Source organism: Puccinia triticina, chromosome 13A, assembly GCF_026914185.1.
Source record: "Puccinia triticina chromosome 13A, complete sequence".
Taxonomy (NCBI): Eukaryota; Fungi; Basidiomycota; class Pucciniomycetes; order Pucciniales; family Pucciniaceae; genus Puccinia; species Puccinia triticina.
In genome coordinates, this window is record NC_070570.1 from 5,373,418 (window position 1) to 5,392,919 (window position 19,502).

The 19,502-nt window shown below is 49.9% G+C and overlaps 2 protein-coding genes across 2 annotated transcripts; both read left to right on the forward strand.

The window, feature by feature from the left end:
• Nucleotides 1–1,914: 1,914 nt before the first annotated feature.
• PtA15_13A511 (uncharacterized protein) lies at nt 1,915–2,751 on the forward strand (the record flags this gene model as incomplete). Its single annotated transcript, XM_053162717.1, has 2 exons — nt 1,915–2,142; nt 2,236–2,751. The coding sequence occupies 2 exons, from the start codon at nt 1,915–1,917 to the stop codon at nt 2,749–2,751; spliced, it is 744 nt and encodes a 247-aa protein (XP_053026665.1).
• A 2,731-nt stretch (nt 2,752–5,482) lies between these two features.
• Nucleotides 5,483–6,156, forward strand: PtA15_13A512 (uncharacterized protein; the record flags this gene model as incomplete). The annotated part of the gene is made up of 2 exons (XM_053162718.1): nt 5,483–6,058; nt 6,112–6,156. The coding sequence occupies 2 exons, from the start codon at nt 5,483–5,485 to the stop codon at nt 6,154–6,156; spliced, it is 621 nt and encodes a 206-aa protein (XP_053026666.1).
• Nucleotides 6,157–19,502: the final 13,346 nt, after the last annotated feature.

A 19,502-nucleotide genomic window follows, 5' to 3' on the forward strand; every position in this document is an offset into this window, starting at 1 on the left:
AACATCCAGGAGTAGTAATGTTCATGCTTGGGATGTGAGTTGTCCAACTGCCCCACTTCCTTATCTTCAATTCCCAGGACCAATGCAGGACTAACCTCTAGGATGTCACGTGTACCTCAGCTGCATGCTTCTTTGTTTGCTGAAGCCGCCCAACCTTTCTCAGCTCTTGGGGAACAGGCACATTGAGGCATCTTGCATCCAACTGTTGTGCAACATTTACCAACCCAAAAATCTGTATCAAAATACATTGGCTGCTTACATACATCAGCAAAGGATTCAATTATTCAATCCCCAAGGTTATCTTTCCTTATTTTTCACTTATTCAATAAAGAGCTGATTTTGTTTTCTCTCTGGGCTCACACTGGGGCAAAAACAGAGGCTGGTCATGTTTTAGAAATGTTTGATTCCACTTTCTTCAAGGATGAGCATAAAGTCCACAGTATCAAGTAAGCAAATATAAGGGTCATATAAAACTCTCCTAATACTCCAGCATGTCCGTGAGTGTAGTACAATTATGAGTAGTAAGTAAGATGATGATAAGGAAAAAGAAGAGAAACCGTGAGCCCTCCACACTCATCCACTTCCGTTCCCACCCAATTCTGCAATATGAAACTTTCCCGCACTAGTCCGCCATCTCCACCCAACTACATGCTTCACTCCCAGGCTCTGCTCCTCTCCAACACTTGACCTTCCATGTCCTCTTTCTGGCCCCCGTCAGTCAGTCTCTCACCAGTGCCTCCACCCCAGCTCCACCCACTGATGGAACCCCCTTATGCTGACACACCACTTGAAAAAATATGTACAAGACAGCTCAGATTGAGGGCCATAACCGGGTATATGGGGCTTTGAATTGAAAGTTGAGAGAGAGGCAATAGAGATGTAAATACAAAATGTTTGATTTTCTGCGCAAAAGCCTGTCAGCCTCAGGCGAAGAATGTGACTTCAGTCCTAAGCCTCTCCTTCGGAGACGCTTCGCGCCTTCTCGGAGAGGCTTAGTTAAGCTCGCGGCCGGCCACCGTCGGTTGACTGTCCGACCGGCGACCGCGGGCCACGCACGTGGCAACCACGTGGGAGGTCGCGCCGACCGCAGGTGCTAAGTCCCCCCGCTGCGGAGCATACCAACAGGGGAGGGAAGGGTGGCCCCGCGTCGGCTCCCACGCCAGACCGCGGTTGGGCGCACTCGCGCACTCCGTGGTGTGTGAAGAATATGGGATCCAGAAATATTCGCCCATATCCGCAGTTTTCGGAAGCTCGGGTCTCAGATATCTGGTGTGTTCCGGATATCCCGGATTATCTACCGGACATCTCACGCGGGATACTGGCTAAGGGTGGAAGTGGATCAAGATCGGTCTGATGATCAGGGCCTAATCAACTTATGAACAAGAGGTCGCTCTCGAATGTTCACTGTCGAAATACAAATGTCTAGCGCGATGATCCTATGTATGCACTTCGGCCGAGCTTACCAAGTGTCCCGAGCTTGATCTCCGGAGGATTGAGGCTAAGCGAGGATCACCTTGTTCATTGCTTTCTTTAAGACCACTCCAGACAGATATAATCTCGCGCCTACTCCGATGGTCATTCAAGCTTGAATAATAACGCCAAGCCGCAAGCGTGCACGAAGTAGATTTTAGATTGGCTCTTAACAGCTTTTAACTTGTCTCCGATTCCGCTACGCAAATATAATTTTATAAGGTTTATGAACTGTTTTGGATGACATCAACTGAGTCTCAGTCTCCGTCCAGCTCTTGTCTGAGGTTCTCACTATTGCCTTAAATTAAGGGAGCTTTCGATCGTTTTACAACCTCCATCGCCAGCCATTGCCTCACAGAAACAGTTGTCTTTGTCAACTTGTTCCGGTATCCTTGTGGCAATCGTCCATATCCCAAAATACCGCATAGTCTTTCCTCGGTACATATGGCGTCTGTTGTACCACGACTGACGCTGTCTTCCCCAGACGGGGCTCACTTGGATGCTATTCCACTCGTACCTTCACCACAGAGAGAATCCCATCGCCCATCTGATTTGAAGCTTTCGCCACTAGAAGACCGAGAAACTACCGAGCCCTTCGAAGATCACGACGATAGTTTTTATTCACTCAAAATACCTTCTCCTACCTACCAAATAATGTTCACTCCAAGATTCGTGAGTCAAGGTCTTCAACTTTTGCGAGGTCTCTGATGTCGCCCTCAACATGATCTACTCACTTACAAACTCTGACACACAAAACGTTTGTAGTTGATGACTTCCTGCGATTCTGAGGACGATTATTCGGATAGGCTCTCCGAAAACTCAGCGGATGATCTCGTTTTTACCCAAAGTCGCCTACCTCCTTGGTCCAGCGCAGCGGAGCATGTCAAGCCATTGGTCGATCGATTCATCGACGAAGAGAGAAGACAACACGATGTTGCACGTCTTGCCTGGCGCCCGGCGCTCCCGGCTACTCCTACGGCGTCCACCCAGTCTTTGTCAGCTAGCTCGGGTCTCGATAGCCGCACAGATGCATTGGAAACACAGTCCAGCTCTTTTGTGGCATGTCTCAGTCGCCACGAGAGCCCTACCATCGATCACCACGAAATCGGCCCTCTTCTCCGACGAACTCAATCTTTGTCCACCCTTTTGCGTGGTCCCTCGCATTCATCCAAAAATCATCTCGGTTTGAGCACAATCTGGATTAGTGGCTCAATTTATCAGCAGCAGGACAAGGAAGACGAAATCAAACGTTGGGCTTCAGACATCTCAATCACTCCTTAAAATTTCTATTCTTGCCGCTTTGATAGATCACAATGTACTCCTACTAGTCTCTTGTCCTCTTGCACCAGCTACCGGATAGGACTGGATGCCATCCTGATTTGCTTTTACTACCTTACCAGCTTCATCTTATCGTCTTTGTACCTGTTTCCCCTTTACTGCTGGATCACCCTTTGCAAGGGTACGTAGCCTAGTAGAGCTTTATATGTGTAAAGTAAAACGCTATGAAGGCTGGATCCAAATCTCTAAATTTGCGCAGATTAGCAAGAGCATGTGCGAAAACTCCTGATTCATGTGTCATTGGCTCAAAGGGATGGTATGTATCCCCCCCCCCCCCAAAACACCTTGTCAAATGAAAGTTAGTTAGAATGCAGAAATCTATGGAGGCGCTGTAAGCAGCGTCTTGGGTATGTACATATGTACAGGTATGTAAATGTTGAGAACTTCAGAGTTCTTTCTAGACTTGAATGTGAGGATCCACCTACTACCCAGTTCGCTATGAGGCTATGAAGCTTACCCAAGAGGGAAGTTCGCCGAATGCTTGAATAGTAGATTCCGAGTGTTATAAAGTTTCTTATGAATAAGATTTTGATAGTTTTTGGTTTCCAAGAGTGAATTACTCGGATAGATAACAATATAAATGATGAGGAAAACTATGACAAATAATATCCCAATAGGGAAGAGAGGAAAAGGAGAAGAACCGGATAAATTCGAAGAGCACAACATAAGTCGAATCGTAACAACTCCGATGACATCATCGAGAACAAGAATACGTCATCTCATTCAATCATGCGGATCGGAATTTATCATCACTTCTGTCAGGAACACCGCCCTGCCGATTGACCTAGAAAAGGCTTAGTAAGGCAAGTAAAACAATTAGCCCGTCCTTGCGTAACAATTGACCGGATGTCATAACAATAAGAAATAAAGTTGTTACATTGAAGCAAGGGGTTCTGACAAATCAAATGTTTGAAGCTTGAGTCCAGTTTGATGTACATAAATACTTATAGCCAGCACATGTTTTATCTACATATGTATTTCCCTACTCCCCCACGTGTTTCCGGGTGTAGTGGGCCGTGGATTTGGCCATCCATTAGCTTGGGCTTTGGGACTCTGGGAGCCCACACCCAGTGCGCTGGTAAGAAAGCCACAAAACGGATCAACCCTTCTCCCCTACATAAATATGTAACTTCCTCTGACCAACAAACTTCCTCTGACCGAAGAACTTCCTCTGATCGACAAACTTCCTCTGACCGACAATGAATGCACCCACAAATCTTCCAACGAGTACAATACTTGATCTTCATCCAGCAACGGGTGAGACCAGCTCAATAAACTTTTTCTTTCTGAAAGACGTATTTTAACCAACGTTTTTACAAGGCCAAAGCATGCGTCCAATAGAGATTCAAGGCTGACTCTGTTTCCATATTGAACTAATTAACCTTATCAACAAGTTGGCCCCATTTGGGTTATACGTTGTTAAAATCAGTTGATACCTTGGTGAAATCCTGTTCATTGAGGGACACTTTTCACCTGTCACACAAAACAATTTATGACACTCAATCAACAAGTAGCGGATACCTTGGCAAAAGAATAGACAGAATACATACAATACAACCGGAATTCTGCACACCACGTCAACAAAACTAAGTGAAAGCAGAGGAAAGCAGCCAAACAAAACAAACCTCACAAACAAAGCCAGCGAGACAATCCCCAACTGCCTAAGCAAACACAACCAGACCAACAATCCAAGTACTTCCAGAATGCAGCAATTGTTGAGGTCAATTTATAATAATCAATGGTCCCCTTTTCAAACTATCCCATTATCATCCTTGCCCAAATGGTCTCCTCCGTCACTGGTACCTTTATCTCCTTCCCAATTGTTGGGAGCCATTGGCCCAAGCATCCAACCCAATCCTATACCAACTGAGCCAAACCAACAATTTCAGCTTGGTTCCTTTGATTCCAGTTTGCTCGCAAATCAATTTTGTCTACTCCAGATCACGTCCACATCAATTTTCATATCTGTTTCATTGGCATCAATCTATCTATCCAACCAACTCATTCATCCGATTGTCCACCTTAACTCCCAACCGTGGCATAAACTTCTCCTTCTCAATCAATGCCAACCTAGCGATTCACATCAACCAATCATCAATCCCCCAGACCAAGATCATACCTCAGTTCACAATCCCCCCCTTACTTCAGTTATGATCTTGATCTATGGACTAGAACCAGGTACGGTATACAACGTCAATGTTGAGCTGACTGTGGTTGACCAACACTCAAGGCTACACTTGCCTCCAACTCAAGTGTGCATGGCAATTACCAACTTACCCATGATGACCAACATAACAAATCACATCAAATCAATTCTCCATCTAACATTAGCCCTGAACTGAATGACTAACGTCCTTCAGCCAGGCAAAAATCTTAGCGTGTGTGGTTTTTGAATAATTGATATCCATCTAAGTCTTATATCTTGCTGATTGCCCTCTCTATATTCTTGCCGGACCATCCACGTCTATGGCAACGCTCACATAACCCATGGGTTTTAGGAATTTCAGATCCTAAACTATCAGCTGTCAGTGGTCAATCGCGAATAGCGGTACTTTCTCACATTGATCCCAATGGACCTCCACTGTATACTTCCCACGACCCAGTTTCTCCAACTGAAGCCTGTACCCGAGGTTTATCACACTCGTGTTTGTCCCTTGATTCTACCTTTGCCGACATGAATAGCCCGGAAACCTCAGTGGGTGCAAGTAGTAAGCCAGCCCCAGATAATGAAGAACAAGCCTTGCAAGCAGAAGTAGAGAAACTAGCTCTGGCATTGTGTGAAGCAATTGAAGAGAACACTCTGTTAAAGCAGAACCTGCAAGACCTGGAGCAGTTAATTAAACGTTTGGACGTGGAGAATATGACCAAGTCAGCGGCCTTGTTGATTTACAATGAATCCCAGATGTCTCAACTTGAGGAAAAGATTGAGAATCAGAAAGAAGACCTAAAACGGAAAACGGATGAGTGTGACACGTTAGAGCAGAAAAATCAAGAGAAAATGGATAACCTGAAGCAAACCAACCAAGTGTTAAAGACTTGCTGGGAAGAGAATGTCCAAAAAGTAGCAGATCTGAAAGCAATCGAAGAAGAGATTGAGGAGCTAACACTTCAGCTCTGTGAATGCAAAAGAGAGATCAAATCCATCGACCGCAAAGCTCACAAACAAGCCGCCGAGAATTCCAATCAATTCCAGGTGGTCAGGTCAAGAAGTTTGACCAAGAAACCAAACTTGAAAGCCTCAGCCTCAAATGTTCGTGGTTTGTCTGATGAACCAGCTCATAATCAGGACTCTAAATATTATAGGCAATCGAAATGGAGATCGATGGACGACTCCAAACTCATGAATAATTCCTCTGGTTGACAAAATCAAACTCATAATCCTACCACACCCGTAGCCCTCAGTAAGTGTTATTCATGCGTACATTCAGGCATCAGAAAACAATCATTTCAAGCCGTATGACTGATATACGTTTTTTTTTTTTTTTCTTTTTTGCAGACGAGTCGCGTAGGAATTCCAAGGCAAATGGCACAAAGATTTCGGTAGGAAGCTCAACCATTGTGGCCCAACAAAAGCCCAAGGACATTATCAATCATCACAACCAATCCAGATTCAAGCAGAGCATGTCTATTGGGGCTTGTCCCTCTGCTCAGGTTTCACCTGGGAAAAGGGGGCAATACTTACAAGGCCAATCCGATTCTACCCACGCTCTCCCTGCTGCCAGTCGCATCACACCCATGTATATTCTTACAAAACCTAAACCAACGACGACTACGACTACCTCCATGAATGTTACAGCCATGCCGGAAAAGCTTGCCCTCTTGGCCAGGATTTTCCACCGGAAAATCCTGCTGGATTTGCCAAAACTGCGGGAACTGTGCAGATACTATCTGCACAGTTCTCATACGTGCATGGCTAGCACGCAATCACCAGCAAGCATAGGCAAGGCCCCACAAACCGTCCAATGGCCAAGCCATGAGTCCGTTCAATGCCGCCCGCCAGTCCTCATTTGGACGGATCAGGAACAATCAACATTCAATCACTCGATCCACATTTCAATCAACAATCAATTGCTTCGGCCCTTCTCTTCTTTGTCTTGACTCAACAGGATCAAAGCCTTCCAGCTTGTATATTTCCCTGGTGGAGGAATCTTGCTGTTCAACTGTTGATCTAGAACCAAACGGCTTCTCTTCCCCAATCTAGTCTCAGGGACCGATTGGACGGCCCCTTTCCTTTCTCTCTCGATCCGACAGGATTAGGACGATCGCCTTGGCTCCTTGCTCCCGCCTGCCACCAGGATCAACCCAGTCGGCTCATTCCATCCCCCTCCCATCATCCGCCGGTTGATTCAGCAATCAGGGAACATTTGATTCAGCCAGGTTAGTCCATTATTTCTCTTTCCCTCCCACAGCTCTCCTCAAACAAACAATTCAATCACCTGATTCTCTCTCTCTCAGTCTTTAGTCTTGTCAGCCAGATTCTATCCCCAGCAGACCCTCCAGAATCAATCCAAGCCAGTATCCACAGTCCTCCCGTTCAGCCAGGTTAGTAAAAAGTCTTCTTTCTTCCTCGTGCCCCTCCTCAAGTCTTCTAATGTCCTGATTAATTTTTTTTGGATGATTTTTCCTCACTTCAGCTCCAACGGTTTTTGTTAAGTATGCACCGGAACTGAAGGCAGTAGCAGTCAAGCTGACTTTGCGGGGAAAAGGTTGGGACGAAGTCAACGACCTGCTCAACACCCGGATCTTGCCCAAATTGTTCCAAAGCTGGAAGCACCTCTTCCTGACCACTACCAATGTGGTCCAAGAACCGGCATTATACCTTCAACGGGCAAGGCATCTCAAAGTCGATCCGGATCAAAGGGAGTTCATATTGGACATCCTTTCGGCTGACCCAACCCTCTATTTAGACAAAATCCAGAAGGCTGTCAAAGACGCAACTGGTATTCGCATTTCCCTGTCAACCATTTACGACAATCTTTGCCTACGACTTGGAATGACCAAGAAGAATATAAGGACGGTTCACCCCTCCCAGTGTGAGATCAAATGGGTTGACTTCATTGGGAAGGTGGCCGATCCACCTCCTGAATACTTGGTTTTTACAGGTGAGCTGCTCACTTGTTTCCTTTTGTGTTCATTTTTTGGTTCACCAGCAGTAAACTGAAACTCGTGCATGCATGCAGATGAATCTGCTATCTGTGTAGATGAATCACAACGACGACGTGGGTGGGCCGTCAAAGGGCAGCGAACCAAGCAAATCAAACGCACCCACGATTTGCCTTGACTCAGTCTTTTGCCAGCAGTCTCCTTGGATGGAGTCATGGGGTCATAGCTCAACCGGGATCAATCCAGAGAATTGATTTTGAGTACTTTCTTGAGGAAGTCCTCGTGAGTAAATTTGGTTCTTGCTTGATCATTTATCATGTACCGGGGCAAGAAAATGACTTCAATCATCTCTTAGTTGCCTACAATGAAACCATTCCCAGGAAGAAACAGTGTGCTGATCATGGATAACGCACGCATCCATCACAACAGGAGAATCATGGAGATATGCGATAATCACCAAATCCTACTCATCTACCTCCCGCCTTACTCGCCCGATTTCAACCCCATTGAAAAGGTGTTTTCGGTCATCAAAAGCCATCTCCTCCGGGACTTAATACTTACTGGGGACGAGGAGGAAGATGTCAATATGCTCAAGGTATACATCAACGAACTGGTCACCCCCAGCTTGATGGCTGCGGAGTTCTGTTCTTGTGGCTACATTTCAGAGTTTGATGATTAAGTGATTGACTACGTTTTTTTATTACTTGTTCTTTTTATTTTTTTCTCATTTTTTCTTTCTTGTGTGCGAGTCCAATAAAATGCAATGTGAGATGACTACCTATTTTTATTACATGTTCTTTTTATTTATTTCTCCTTATTTCTTTCTTGTGTGCAAGACCAGTAAAATACAAGACCTGCCCAAATGTACAAAGAAGCCCTGCAGCCAAGCAGGCAAACTGTGAGACCTGCAGATCCGCCCAAAAAGGGCACAAGTCCTCAATTTTTGACTCAGACCATATCGAAAAGCAAGGGCTTGGTCAAAAAAATGACTGCCGCCAAGCAGCCAAGCCGTGAGGTCTACAGATCCACCCCAAAAGGGCACAAGTGCTCGCTTTTGGGCTCGGACAAGGGCACAAGTCCTCACTTTCCAACTCAGGCCATACTGAAAAGCAAGGACTTGGTCAAAAAAATGACTGCCGCCAAGCAGCCGAGCCGTGAGACCTACAGATCCGCTCAAAAAGGGCACATGTCCTCGCCTAAATGCAAGGACTTGGTCAAAAGGGCACTGCCGCCGAAAAACCGAGCTGTGAGACGTATGTATGTATGTATTGCGCACTTTGAGATATCTCATGGGAAACAGTTTTTGGACGGACAGATTTGATTGGCGCACTTTGAGATATCATGGGAAAAAAAACAGTTTTTGGACGGACAGATTTGGTTGGTTTTTTAGGGGATAGATAGATCAGGCAACAATTAATAAATCAGTCAGGGGAAGATAACAAATTTTGTTGGTTTTTTGGTGGATAGATAGATAGATCAGGCGACAATCAATAAATCAGTCAGCGGAAGGAAGGTTGAGATAAAAGTAGATACTAATCAGATTGCAAGTGGTCTTCCTGGGACTCGGGGGAAGGAGAGATCTCTCCGTAGCGCTGAAACAAGCATGGCACGCCTTTGCAAAGGGAGCAGGCGACCCCCAAAGTAAATCCCAACTGGATAAGTTGAAGCTTGCTTGATGCAGCGGCTGAAGGATTGTCTTGAGATCGATTCTCCAACAGCCGTACAGATGAAGGCCGCCGAGTGACCCTGGATAATCATACAAATTGCTGCAACCTTAGTCGCTGCGGCATACCAAACAAAACCCATCCTGCAGATATGGGGCAACGTCAGCGGCAAGCAGGGAGCACCATGAGATTTGTAAGGAAAGGCATATTATTTACCTTTGAAGCAAAAGGGATTGAGTAACCGTGTGGAAGGGAGGTGTGGTTGAGGTTGAGGGAGGGGGCACGGATGCAATGACGTCTGATCCTTGGTTACCGGTGGGCTAGCACAGGAGTTGTAGATATGCTTGATGTTGATTGAGCTGTGGAGATCCTGAAAATCCTTTGCATGTGGGATCTTCGGAGTTAGGACAACAAGATTTCCAACAGGTGAGAATGTAGGCAATAGCAATGAAAAAAAACCCTTCCGAAATTGGATTAAAACCGGAGTCTTCAATGCCTGGTAAGTCCATATTGTTTGCTGAACAAAAAAAAAAAACATTGGTCCAAGGTTTATTAAAAACACAATATGTAGGCTAGCACGCAATCACCAGCAAGCCTAGGCAAGGCCCCACAAACCGTCCAATGTCCAAGCCGTGGGTCCAATTGATGCCGCCACCAGGATACCCCAGCCAGCCAATTCCGAACCGGAAATGCCCCACGGCCTTCAATATCGACGATATCGCGGCTGGTTTTTTCTCCTCCCCTTCAGGTTTGTTCCATCCCCCTCCCACCATCCGCCGGTTGAATTGGTGTTCTTTTCCCTCCGGTTTGTTCCATCCCTCTCCCACCATCATCCTGGTCAATTCAGCAAGCAAAGCACCATGGGTAAGTTCTCCATTTTTCCCCTTCGCCTCCATCAGTTGCTGATCTGATCTGCTTCATCATCCCCCAGAAGACCTCCCCAACGCTGAAGCCCTGTTGACAGACCCTGGCCTCGAGTTGGTCCCCAAGACACAAGAGGCGCTGCCACCAGCGCCACCTAGCCGACTTACACCCGTGCTCATCGACTATGTGCTTTACATTGAGAATCCCGCCTATCAACCACCATTGAACAGCCGCGGTCAACCCACCTCCCAACCGGCCAAGCAATGGAACAAAATGGTCTGAAAACCCAATCTAGGCCCCTTGGCTATCAATTTGGAGGCGTGTACGTGGCGCTTCTTCCAAAACCAGGTTATCTTCCACATCTGTGGAAACAAGGAACACATGGCAAAGTTCCTAGACAAAGCAAATGCCCTTGGCGAGATTACTTGGTACGGTTCGGTTTACGGTGAGGGACTCCTGTCCGTGCTAAGCGGCGGCAGTCGGGTGAGGGGATGGATGCTGTTTAGGCTGCCCTCGTGGTGAGTGGTCCGTCGAGATGGGCGCTGAAATGGGTGGGGATCTGGGATAGCTTTTGTGGTTGGAGTGGTTTTGAGAGGTTCGCCGGGGTTTTGGATCCTCGGCGGCGGTTGTTTTGTTTGAGGAAAAAGGGATGTGGGTGATCTTAAAGAGGAAGAAAGAAAGGATCTGGGATTCTGGATGAAAGGTGATCGGCGGACGGAGCCCGAAAGTTTGAACTCTGAAGATATGATCTCTGAATCTTGATGGTCCGTATTCTGGGGATCAGAATGCCATGCCTCTCCCATCATCCAAGTTCGGCGAACTTGGACTCCGGGAGAGCCACATGTCACGTGTATTTCATCATCTCCTCCGCGCGCTACGCGCGCACACACACACGACAAACAGGAGAAACAGGAAACAGAGAACACAAGTCAAAGAACAAAGAAATGAAAGTGAGAGGAGACAGAAGAAAAAGAACCAGAGGAAAGGAGAAGGAAAAGAGGAAGGAGGAAGCAGAAAGACTCAGGCCAAAACAGACAGAACAAAAAGAATAGAAGGAAGAGAACCAGAAGAAACCAGGGAATAAACCCACAGCAGATGAAAAAAGAGAGGGGGGAAGGAGTATGGAAGAGAAGGGTGAAAGATGAGGAAAAATGGGGGAGTTGAGGGTCTTGAGAATCTTGATGTTTCTTGAGACTTGAGGAATGAAACTGAAAATGGACTCTTGATGACAATCCTGGCGGCGGCGATGATCCTGACTAGCTGGCCACGAGAGGGGCCACCACATCCACCCACCACTTGGAGTCTGTCCCCAGACTCCTTCGACGTTCCCTACGGCCAAAGACAGAGGCAGAAACCTGGAAAGAAAACCCAAACAAAGGTCCCGAAGGCGGCTCACGAAGTGGCGACGTAATGCTTACAAACAGCGTAGAGGAACCCTAAGGTGCATACTAAGGAGGGGGACTTACTTCTGGTCAGTAATGCCCCCACGCGGAAAGTACCGCTTGACCTGATCCGCCGCGAAACGGCGTTTGAGCTCCGTCCCGTCAAGCTCGGCGAGGACGTAGGAGCCCCCTTGAACCTGCTGGACGATCCGGTAGGGCCCGTTCCACTTGTGGGCGAAAAGCTGCCCCCACTGCACTTCTAGCGATCGATTGTAGGCGAGGACGAGGTCGCCAGGCTTGAGTGGATCCCGAAATTTACCGAGGTTCTTTTTGTGCCAGTAACGGATAGACTCTTGCCGCGAGTTCATCATTCGATCGTACGCAAGACGCCGAGAATCTTCGCTCCGCTCAAGCTGTCGAGATCGAGCCACCAACAGATCCGAAGTGTCACGTACGTCTTCCCAGTCGACGCCCAGAAAGGATTCGATGTCTAGGTCAATTGGGAGCGCTGCCCGCTGCCCGAAAATCAACTCGTAAGGCGAGTATCCCGTAGTTCGCTTCGTCGAAATCCGATCAGCGAACAACACCAGGGGCAAGAATTTGCGACAGTTCTTGCCCGACTCGCCTGCTAACTTGACTAGCGCCGCCTTCAAAGGCCCGTGCCCGCGCTCGACCATGCCTTGAGCTTCGGGGTAGTAAGGCGTTGAGACCCTGTGCTGACCTGGAAGGGCCCTCAGCATCTCCGCAAGAGCGCCACCAAACTCCGATCCGCCGTCGGTGGAATAGGACCTAGCCAAACCATACCTCATGGTCCAGTGTTCCTGGAGGAAGGCGGCCACCGCCTCCGAGGTAATGTTATTGAGAAACTTTGCCTCCACCCACCCAGAAAAATCATCACGCGCGACTATAAGATATTTGGCGCCGCCCGCCTTTTTGTGAACCACGTCCATTGATACCTGCCCAAAAACGGTCGCCTCTCCGGTCGGGTACCGCGTCTCTAGGGGCCGGCGGAGGTCCCTCTTCTGGCAGGGCTCACAGCTCTGACACCAGCGCGCGACGGCCTGCTTCAAAGAGGGCCACCAGAATCGGTCCGCAATCCGGCGATAAGTTTCCGCAACTCCGCGGTGCCCCAAGCCTTCGTGGAGATTTCCTAGGATTTCTTCTTGCTTGCTGGGTATCGTGACGACAATTCGAGGCAGCGGGCTGCCGCGCTTCATAAGCCGATTGGCCTGCACGAAAAATTCAGATGACTTGCGCTTAAGGGCCTGAAACTCCTTAGTGCTCAACCCGGGTGGGCGAACCAGAGTCGTGAGGTACTGCTCTAACTTCCGCCAAAAACCTTCTTGATACCCGCTGTAAGAGTGACCGGAGCTCGATGAATACGCCTGCAAAGGTTTAACGTGAGGCGCGTCTTCATCGAAGTCAGAAGCCGGTGGATCTGAGTCGTCGTCCCCTTGAGGGCGCCTGGAGAGACTGTCAGGCAACGTGAATGCTTTGCCTGGCCGATGGACGATGTAAAAGGAAAAGAGTTGAATAAAGGCGACCCAACGGGTCATCGGAGCGTTCGGTAAGCTGGGCGCGTTAATCATTTGAATGAGGGATTGCGCGTTGACTTGGAGCTCGAAATACTGGCCCCACAACACCGTCTGGAGCTTCTTCAGTATCCTCGCCACCCCGCAGAGCTCGAGCTTAGCCTGAGAATAGCGAGATTCTACGTCCGTGAACAAAAGGGACTCGTACAACGCCGGTCGGTCCCGACCCTCCGAATCCGCCTGAGTGAGCACCGCTCCCGCCGCGTGGAAACTAGAGTCTACGGCGAGCTTAATTAGCCCTCCTTCAGGCCCATAGTTGATTTTTGCCAGCACAATGTCCTCGCCCACGATCGTTTTCAAAGCCGCGAAAGCCTCCTCGCACTCCGTCGTCCAAACAAATTCCGCGTCCTTCCTTGTCAGACGCCGCAAAGGTACACAAATCTGGGACAAGGAGGGGATAAAGATTCGGACATACACTACCACACCCAAGAACCCGCGCACCTCCGTCGCATCTTTTGGTTGAGGCCACGAGAGTATCTTGTTCACCTTGCTCCGCGCCATTTTCCGACCCTCCCTACAAACCACGTGCCCCACTATCTCAAGCGCCGGAACGCAGGCCGCTAACTTTGACGCGGACACCGTCAAGCCGGACTCCTCGATTCGAAAAAGAATCCGCTCCAGTGTCTCGGCGTATTCCCAAATGAATCGCCGAATGCCGGGATGCCACGAAAGGAGCTCGTTGTCGTAATCGGAAATGGGCCCCTTTATACCCCCGTCATCGATGAAGATGCCAGCGTGGTCCGGAATCTCATCCTGGAGGATCCAGACCATTTGAGCTTGGTACACCGCCACCGAGTTAGTGGCTCCCTGGGGGAGACGCGTCAGCTGAAACCTCCCGAGAGGAGTATCGAAAGTTGTCAGAGGCCGCGAAATTGGATGCAGCGCGCGCTCGTTGTAGCCGCCCATAATATCTCCGAGCCCGTAGCAGGCCCGTCCAGAAAACGATTCCACGAAATCTTCCGTAGCCGGCGGGACGCCGGCATCCCTAACCGTGACCTTATTGAGCGGCTGGAGGTCGTGCACAATGCGCAGCTTCCCATTACTTTTGACTACACAAAAGACTGGGCTACTGTAGCTCGACGTAGATTGCTCGTACAGCCCGGTGCTGATGCGTTCTCTGATGAGTCGTATATACTCGTCCATCTTAGCTGCCGGTATCGGAATCTTCCGCTTTTGCCACGGCTCGTGCTCCACTACCGGGATGATATATGGCATCCCGTAAGACTCCTTCAGCAGCCCGCGCTCGGATTCCTGAAAGGCGATCGCTTGATTACGGAAAGAGAGGACGTTCTTGATGAGGTCCAGTTCGCTGGGATACAACCAGCCCGCCGGCCCAAAATTTACCACCGCTAGCCTTTCTTCAGTAACCCTCCCTAACGGCACAAAAGGGCCCGCGAGAGACTTGGGCAAACCGCAGTAGGGATCTCGTGAAAGGGGCGGCCGTCGGAGCGGGGGGTTGATCTCCTGCGGCATGGGCTGGTTGACCGGCTTGATCTTGCGGGCCACCGGCTTGTATTTTGCCGCAAATGAGAGCGCTCCGCCCTCCCGCCAAGAATCCACGAGGGCAGCCTGCGCAGTGTGACTGAGACCACAAGCCAGAAGTCGAAAGGTCCGATGCTCCGCGCCATCTGCAAACGCTGCCTTTTCTGCGAAAGAGGAACAGAGAGTACGTTCGGGGCTCACGAGTGTGGCGCGTGGTAGGGTTTCGAAACATTGCGGAGCATCACGCCTCGGAGGTGCACATTGGGAGGAACTTACTTCTACCCCAACTTGACCCCACGGCAACCGGTACTCCACTTCGCCCTCCTTGCACACCAATTTCCAGGAACATAGTTTATGCTCGTTACGGAGCCGGGTCCGATCAAATGTGGATAGTTTTGCCTCGTCTCGGAGGATCATTAGTTTCCCCTCATCGCGGAGGCCGTCAACGGACGTAAATAGTTTAGCCTCTTTGCGGAGGGGGAGTAGTTTATTCTCTTCGCGGAGACCACGGCGATACAGCAAAGAATTTCCTGGACTGGACGACAAAGAAGGGTCCGACGAATCGCTCACATGTGTGGCCAGAGGTAATGTTTTCGACAAAACGGTAGAATCTACCCGGAGATGCATACCATGGAGGGGACTTACTTCTACGCTTTTTGCCCCCGCGGGAACCCCATGATGCCACCCACCTTTTGCGCTCGACGCGAGCGCCCGGCGAGTCCTTTTTGCCGGATCGAGAGAAAAAGTTTCGGAAAGAAGTGGAAACGGGGACCGAAATGACGGAGTGTCGCTGTTTTTTAGTGATCTTCGATTTTGCGGATGTTTTTGGTTTTTAATGTTTTCGACAGACAAGACAGAAGAAGCAGACCGGACCAAAGAAGAAAAGAAACCACCGCCGTGGGCCTCTGGAGGTTGAGTTGGTTTCCCGGACAGCGTGCGAGGCCCTAAATTATTGCTGCCGGACGACAAACCAACTCTACTCATAAAAAAGACGGGTGCTCCGCTCCCTCGGGCAATTCCGTGACGCGCCCGCAGTGAGTGAGCACGGCCTTTCGCCCGTGCGCCGGAAATTCCCTCTCCCATCGACCCTTTTCGACGGGACATAGTGAGAACTCGATGTTTCGTCCTTCAGAGTCGGGGAGGATGATCCGCTCTCCCGCCGTGGGGGAGAACAAAAGCGTCGCCTCGAAGTCCATTAGAAACGGCCGGCCTAGGATGAAAGGACTGTCTTGACGGGTGATCCAGAAGTGGCAATAGCCCACGATGCTCTTGCCCACTCGGACCGGAACATCCTCAGCAACCCCAATCAACTCGCAGGCCTGGTTGTTGATCCCATAGACCGCTGAGCTAAAGTTGACGCGCGGAGTCAAGTTGAATTGATTCGCCATGCTATCCGATATGATATTCAGCTGCGAACCCGAGTCGATCAGCGGAGAACCCGCGCTCTCCCCTGCTCCAATGAGACAAGTGAGATAGCCCAGCGGGCAGGAGTAAAGACAAGGTTCTGCCTCAGATCCTCTGAACTCCCGACCTTCCGCCAGAGTGCCCGAGTGCACTTTCAGTTCCTCAGGGCCTACCTCCACGCGGCGCCGTGAGACCCATTTCTTAACACCATCCGATACAGCCGGGGAGACGGAGCAAATCTCAGCAACCGTTGTCGAAACCGGGAGGTCAAAAATCTTCTTGACGAAGCCCTCGACCGCGTCCGGATGGTCTCGAGAGACGTCTCGCTCGAAACGGACCTTGGGCTGAGAGCTCGTGGCTTTAGGCGGCGTTGCTGGCCTGCCAGGAGTGTCTTTGGGCGTAGACGACCGGGGTTCGGGATCGTTCATGATCCGATCGAAAAGCTCCTGCTCTTCCACTGGCTCCGACTCCGTGGGGCCGCTAGGGACAGTCGCCGGCTTCCGTAGCGGGCGTTTCGCTTGGGAAGGCGGCGCCAGGGGAGCCTTGTACGGCCTAGACTCCTCGTGCCGCTTCTTCCCAGCTGCCTCTGACTCGTAACCACCTGAGAACGATCGAGATGAGATCGCGGGAGGGTACCATTGCTCTAAGGACCCGCAACTGGCCTTGAACTCCACGGAAGCGGAGTGGGTCGACGGACGCGGTCCCGGAGACTGGGGACGAGAGCTCGAAGACTGATTTGGTTGGAACGAGGCCACTACGTGGCGGATTGGGCGAGTGCGATCGAACGGGATGAGGGCCCCGTTGGGCAGGAAAAAATTATTACCCTTCTTTTCGACTAGGCCCGCCTCCTGATCTTTCTGCAGTTCGGCGCAGCGGAGAGTCCCGTGATTCTCGCGATGGCAGTAGTAGCATATCATCGGCCCACGCTCGTTCGACGGCCCAGATTTCCCGCCCCCTTGCTTCATGTACTGCTCAAACGCCTTGAACATCTTCGTGAGTTCGTCCACAGAGGCTTCGGGCTTTGAGGCGGGAGTGGGTGCCGTGGGGCGTTTATCGGACCCCATTTTCTTCATGATTTCATTTGCCTCTTGGAAGGAGGAGGCGACAGGAGCGGCCGAGCGAGTGTCTTCAAAGGTGAGAGCTATCTGACCCTTCATGACGGTATCAATAGCCGTTCGAAGCACCTTAAAGGACGGCAGCCGGGCCCGATTGTCGACCGTAACCACTAAAGTATTGTCTTTGATCATCTGATCTCGGATGCGACCCTGAAATCCTTCCGAAAACGCCTGGTAGAAAGCCTTCTTAAGCTCCTCGGCGGACTCGACGTGACCTTTCGAGACCAGGTAAGCCTGAATGGGATCCCAAGATTTGCGGAACCCGTGATAATCGGATACCGAGGCTACCCCCCCCTTCTTTACCCACGCGTCGACCAAGCTCGTGATGTCTCTCTCGGTGAAAAGAGCCTTGTCGACGTCGACCCAGTAACTCAGCATCGACGCTTTGAGTTTGGTCCAGTCGGGGGGCTTGTAACCATCGAGGGTAGCAAGGATTGTCCTCGTCTCTCCCGTCTCCACAAAGGCACCGATCTGCCGCGCCTTGTCATAATCCGACGCTCCATCCAGTTCAGCTGCGAGCTCGTAGTCGTCCAAAAATTGCTCCACGTCGGAGCCCGAAAACTTCAAGCTCTTGTCTTGCGGCTTTATCTTGATCATCTTCCCGCGAGGGGAGTTGGGGTTGAGATCGGCCATCGTAAACGGAGCCTGGGGAAAAGAAGATCGGATATCGAGGGAGGCTCACGAAGTGGCTAGATTGTTTTGACAATGTAGAAACCTCGGAGGTGCAACTTAGTTGGAGGGGACTTACTTCTACAAATCCTATGCCCCGCCGCTGAACACCTAAGATAACAGAGAAAAGAAATAAGGGAATTCGGATCCTGAAACGGCTTGATCCAATGAAACGAGGACTAGAGCGGCTCCGAGACACCGGCGGCACCTCAAAAGAAACCGTCCCTCGCGTCGCAAACGGGATGAAGATTGGATTAGAAGAGAATCGAAGCAGTTTCAGCTAGGATTCTGAAATTCAGACGGATGGAAATCCCAGAAAAAAAAAAAAGAAAAGGGAGGGGCTTTATAACCGCCAAACGGCCTCAAAACCACAGTGCGAGACTGTAAATCTTGAGGTCGCTGGTTCGATCCCGGCTCGGGGGACCAAATGAGGGACTCCTGTCCGTGCTAAGCGGCGGCAGTCGGGTGAGGGGATGGATGCTGTTTAGGCTGCCCTCGTGGTGAGTGGTCCGTCGAGATGGGCGCTGAAATGGGTGGGGATCTGGGATAGCTTTTGTGGTTGGAGTGGTTTTGAGAGGTTCGCCGGGGTTTTGGATCCTCGGCGGCGGTTGTTTTGTTTGAGGAAAAAGGGATGTGGGTGATCTTAAAGAGGAAGAAAGAAAGGATCTGGGATTCTGGATGAAAGGTGATCGGCGGACGGAGCCCGAAAGTTTGAACTCTGAAGATATGATCTCTGAATCTTGATGGTCCGTATTCTGGGGATCAGAATGCCATGCCTCTCCCATCATCCAAGTTCGGCGAACTTGGACTCCGGGAGAGCCACATGTCACGTGTATTTCATCATCTCCTCCGCGCGCTACGCGCGCGCACACACACGACAAACAGGAGAAACAGGAAACAGAGAACACAAGTCAAAGAACAAAGAAATGAAAGTGAGAGGAGACAGAAGAAAAAGAACCAGAGGAAAGGAGAAGGAAAAGAGGAAGGAGGAAGCAGAAAGACTCAGGCCAAAACAGACAGAACAAAAAGAATAGAAGGAAGAGAACCAGAAGAAACCAGGGAATAAACCCACAGCAGATGAAAAAAGAGAGGGGGGAAGGAGTATGGAAGAGAAGGGTGAAAGATGAGGAAAAATGGGGGAGTTGAGGGTCTTGAGAATCTTGATGTTTCTTGAGACTTGAGGAATGAAACTGAAAATGGACTCTTGATGACAATCCTGGCGGCGGCGATGATCCTGACTAGCTGGCCACGAGAGGGGCCACCACAACGGACACGCAACGTATGGCGTCTCCCACCTTTTTCAGGTCAAGAACGCCAGCGACTTCAGTGAGATCACTAAGGCATCCGCTGCTGCCCCCAACAAGAAGGTTGGTTTCAAACTAACGATGGTCAACCCCTGTGAAGATCAGAAGTATAGTG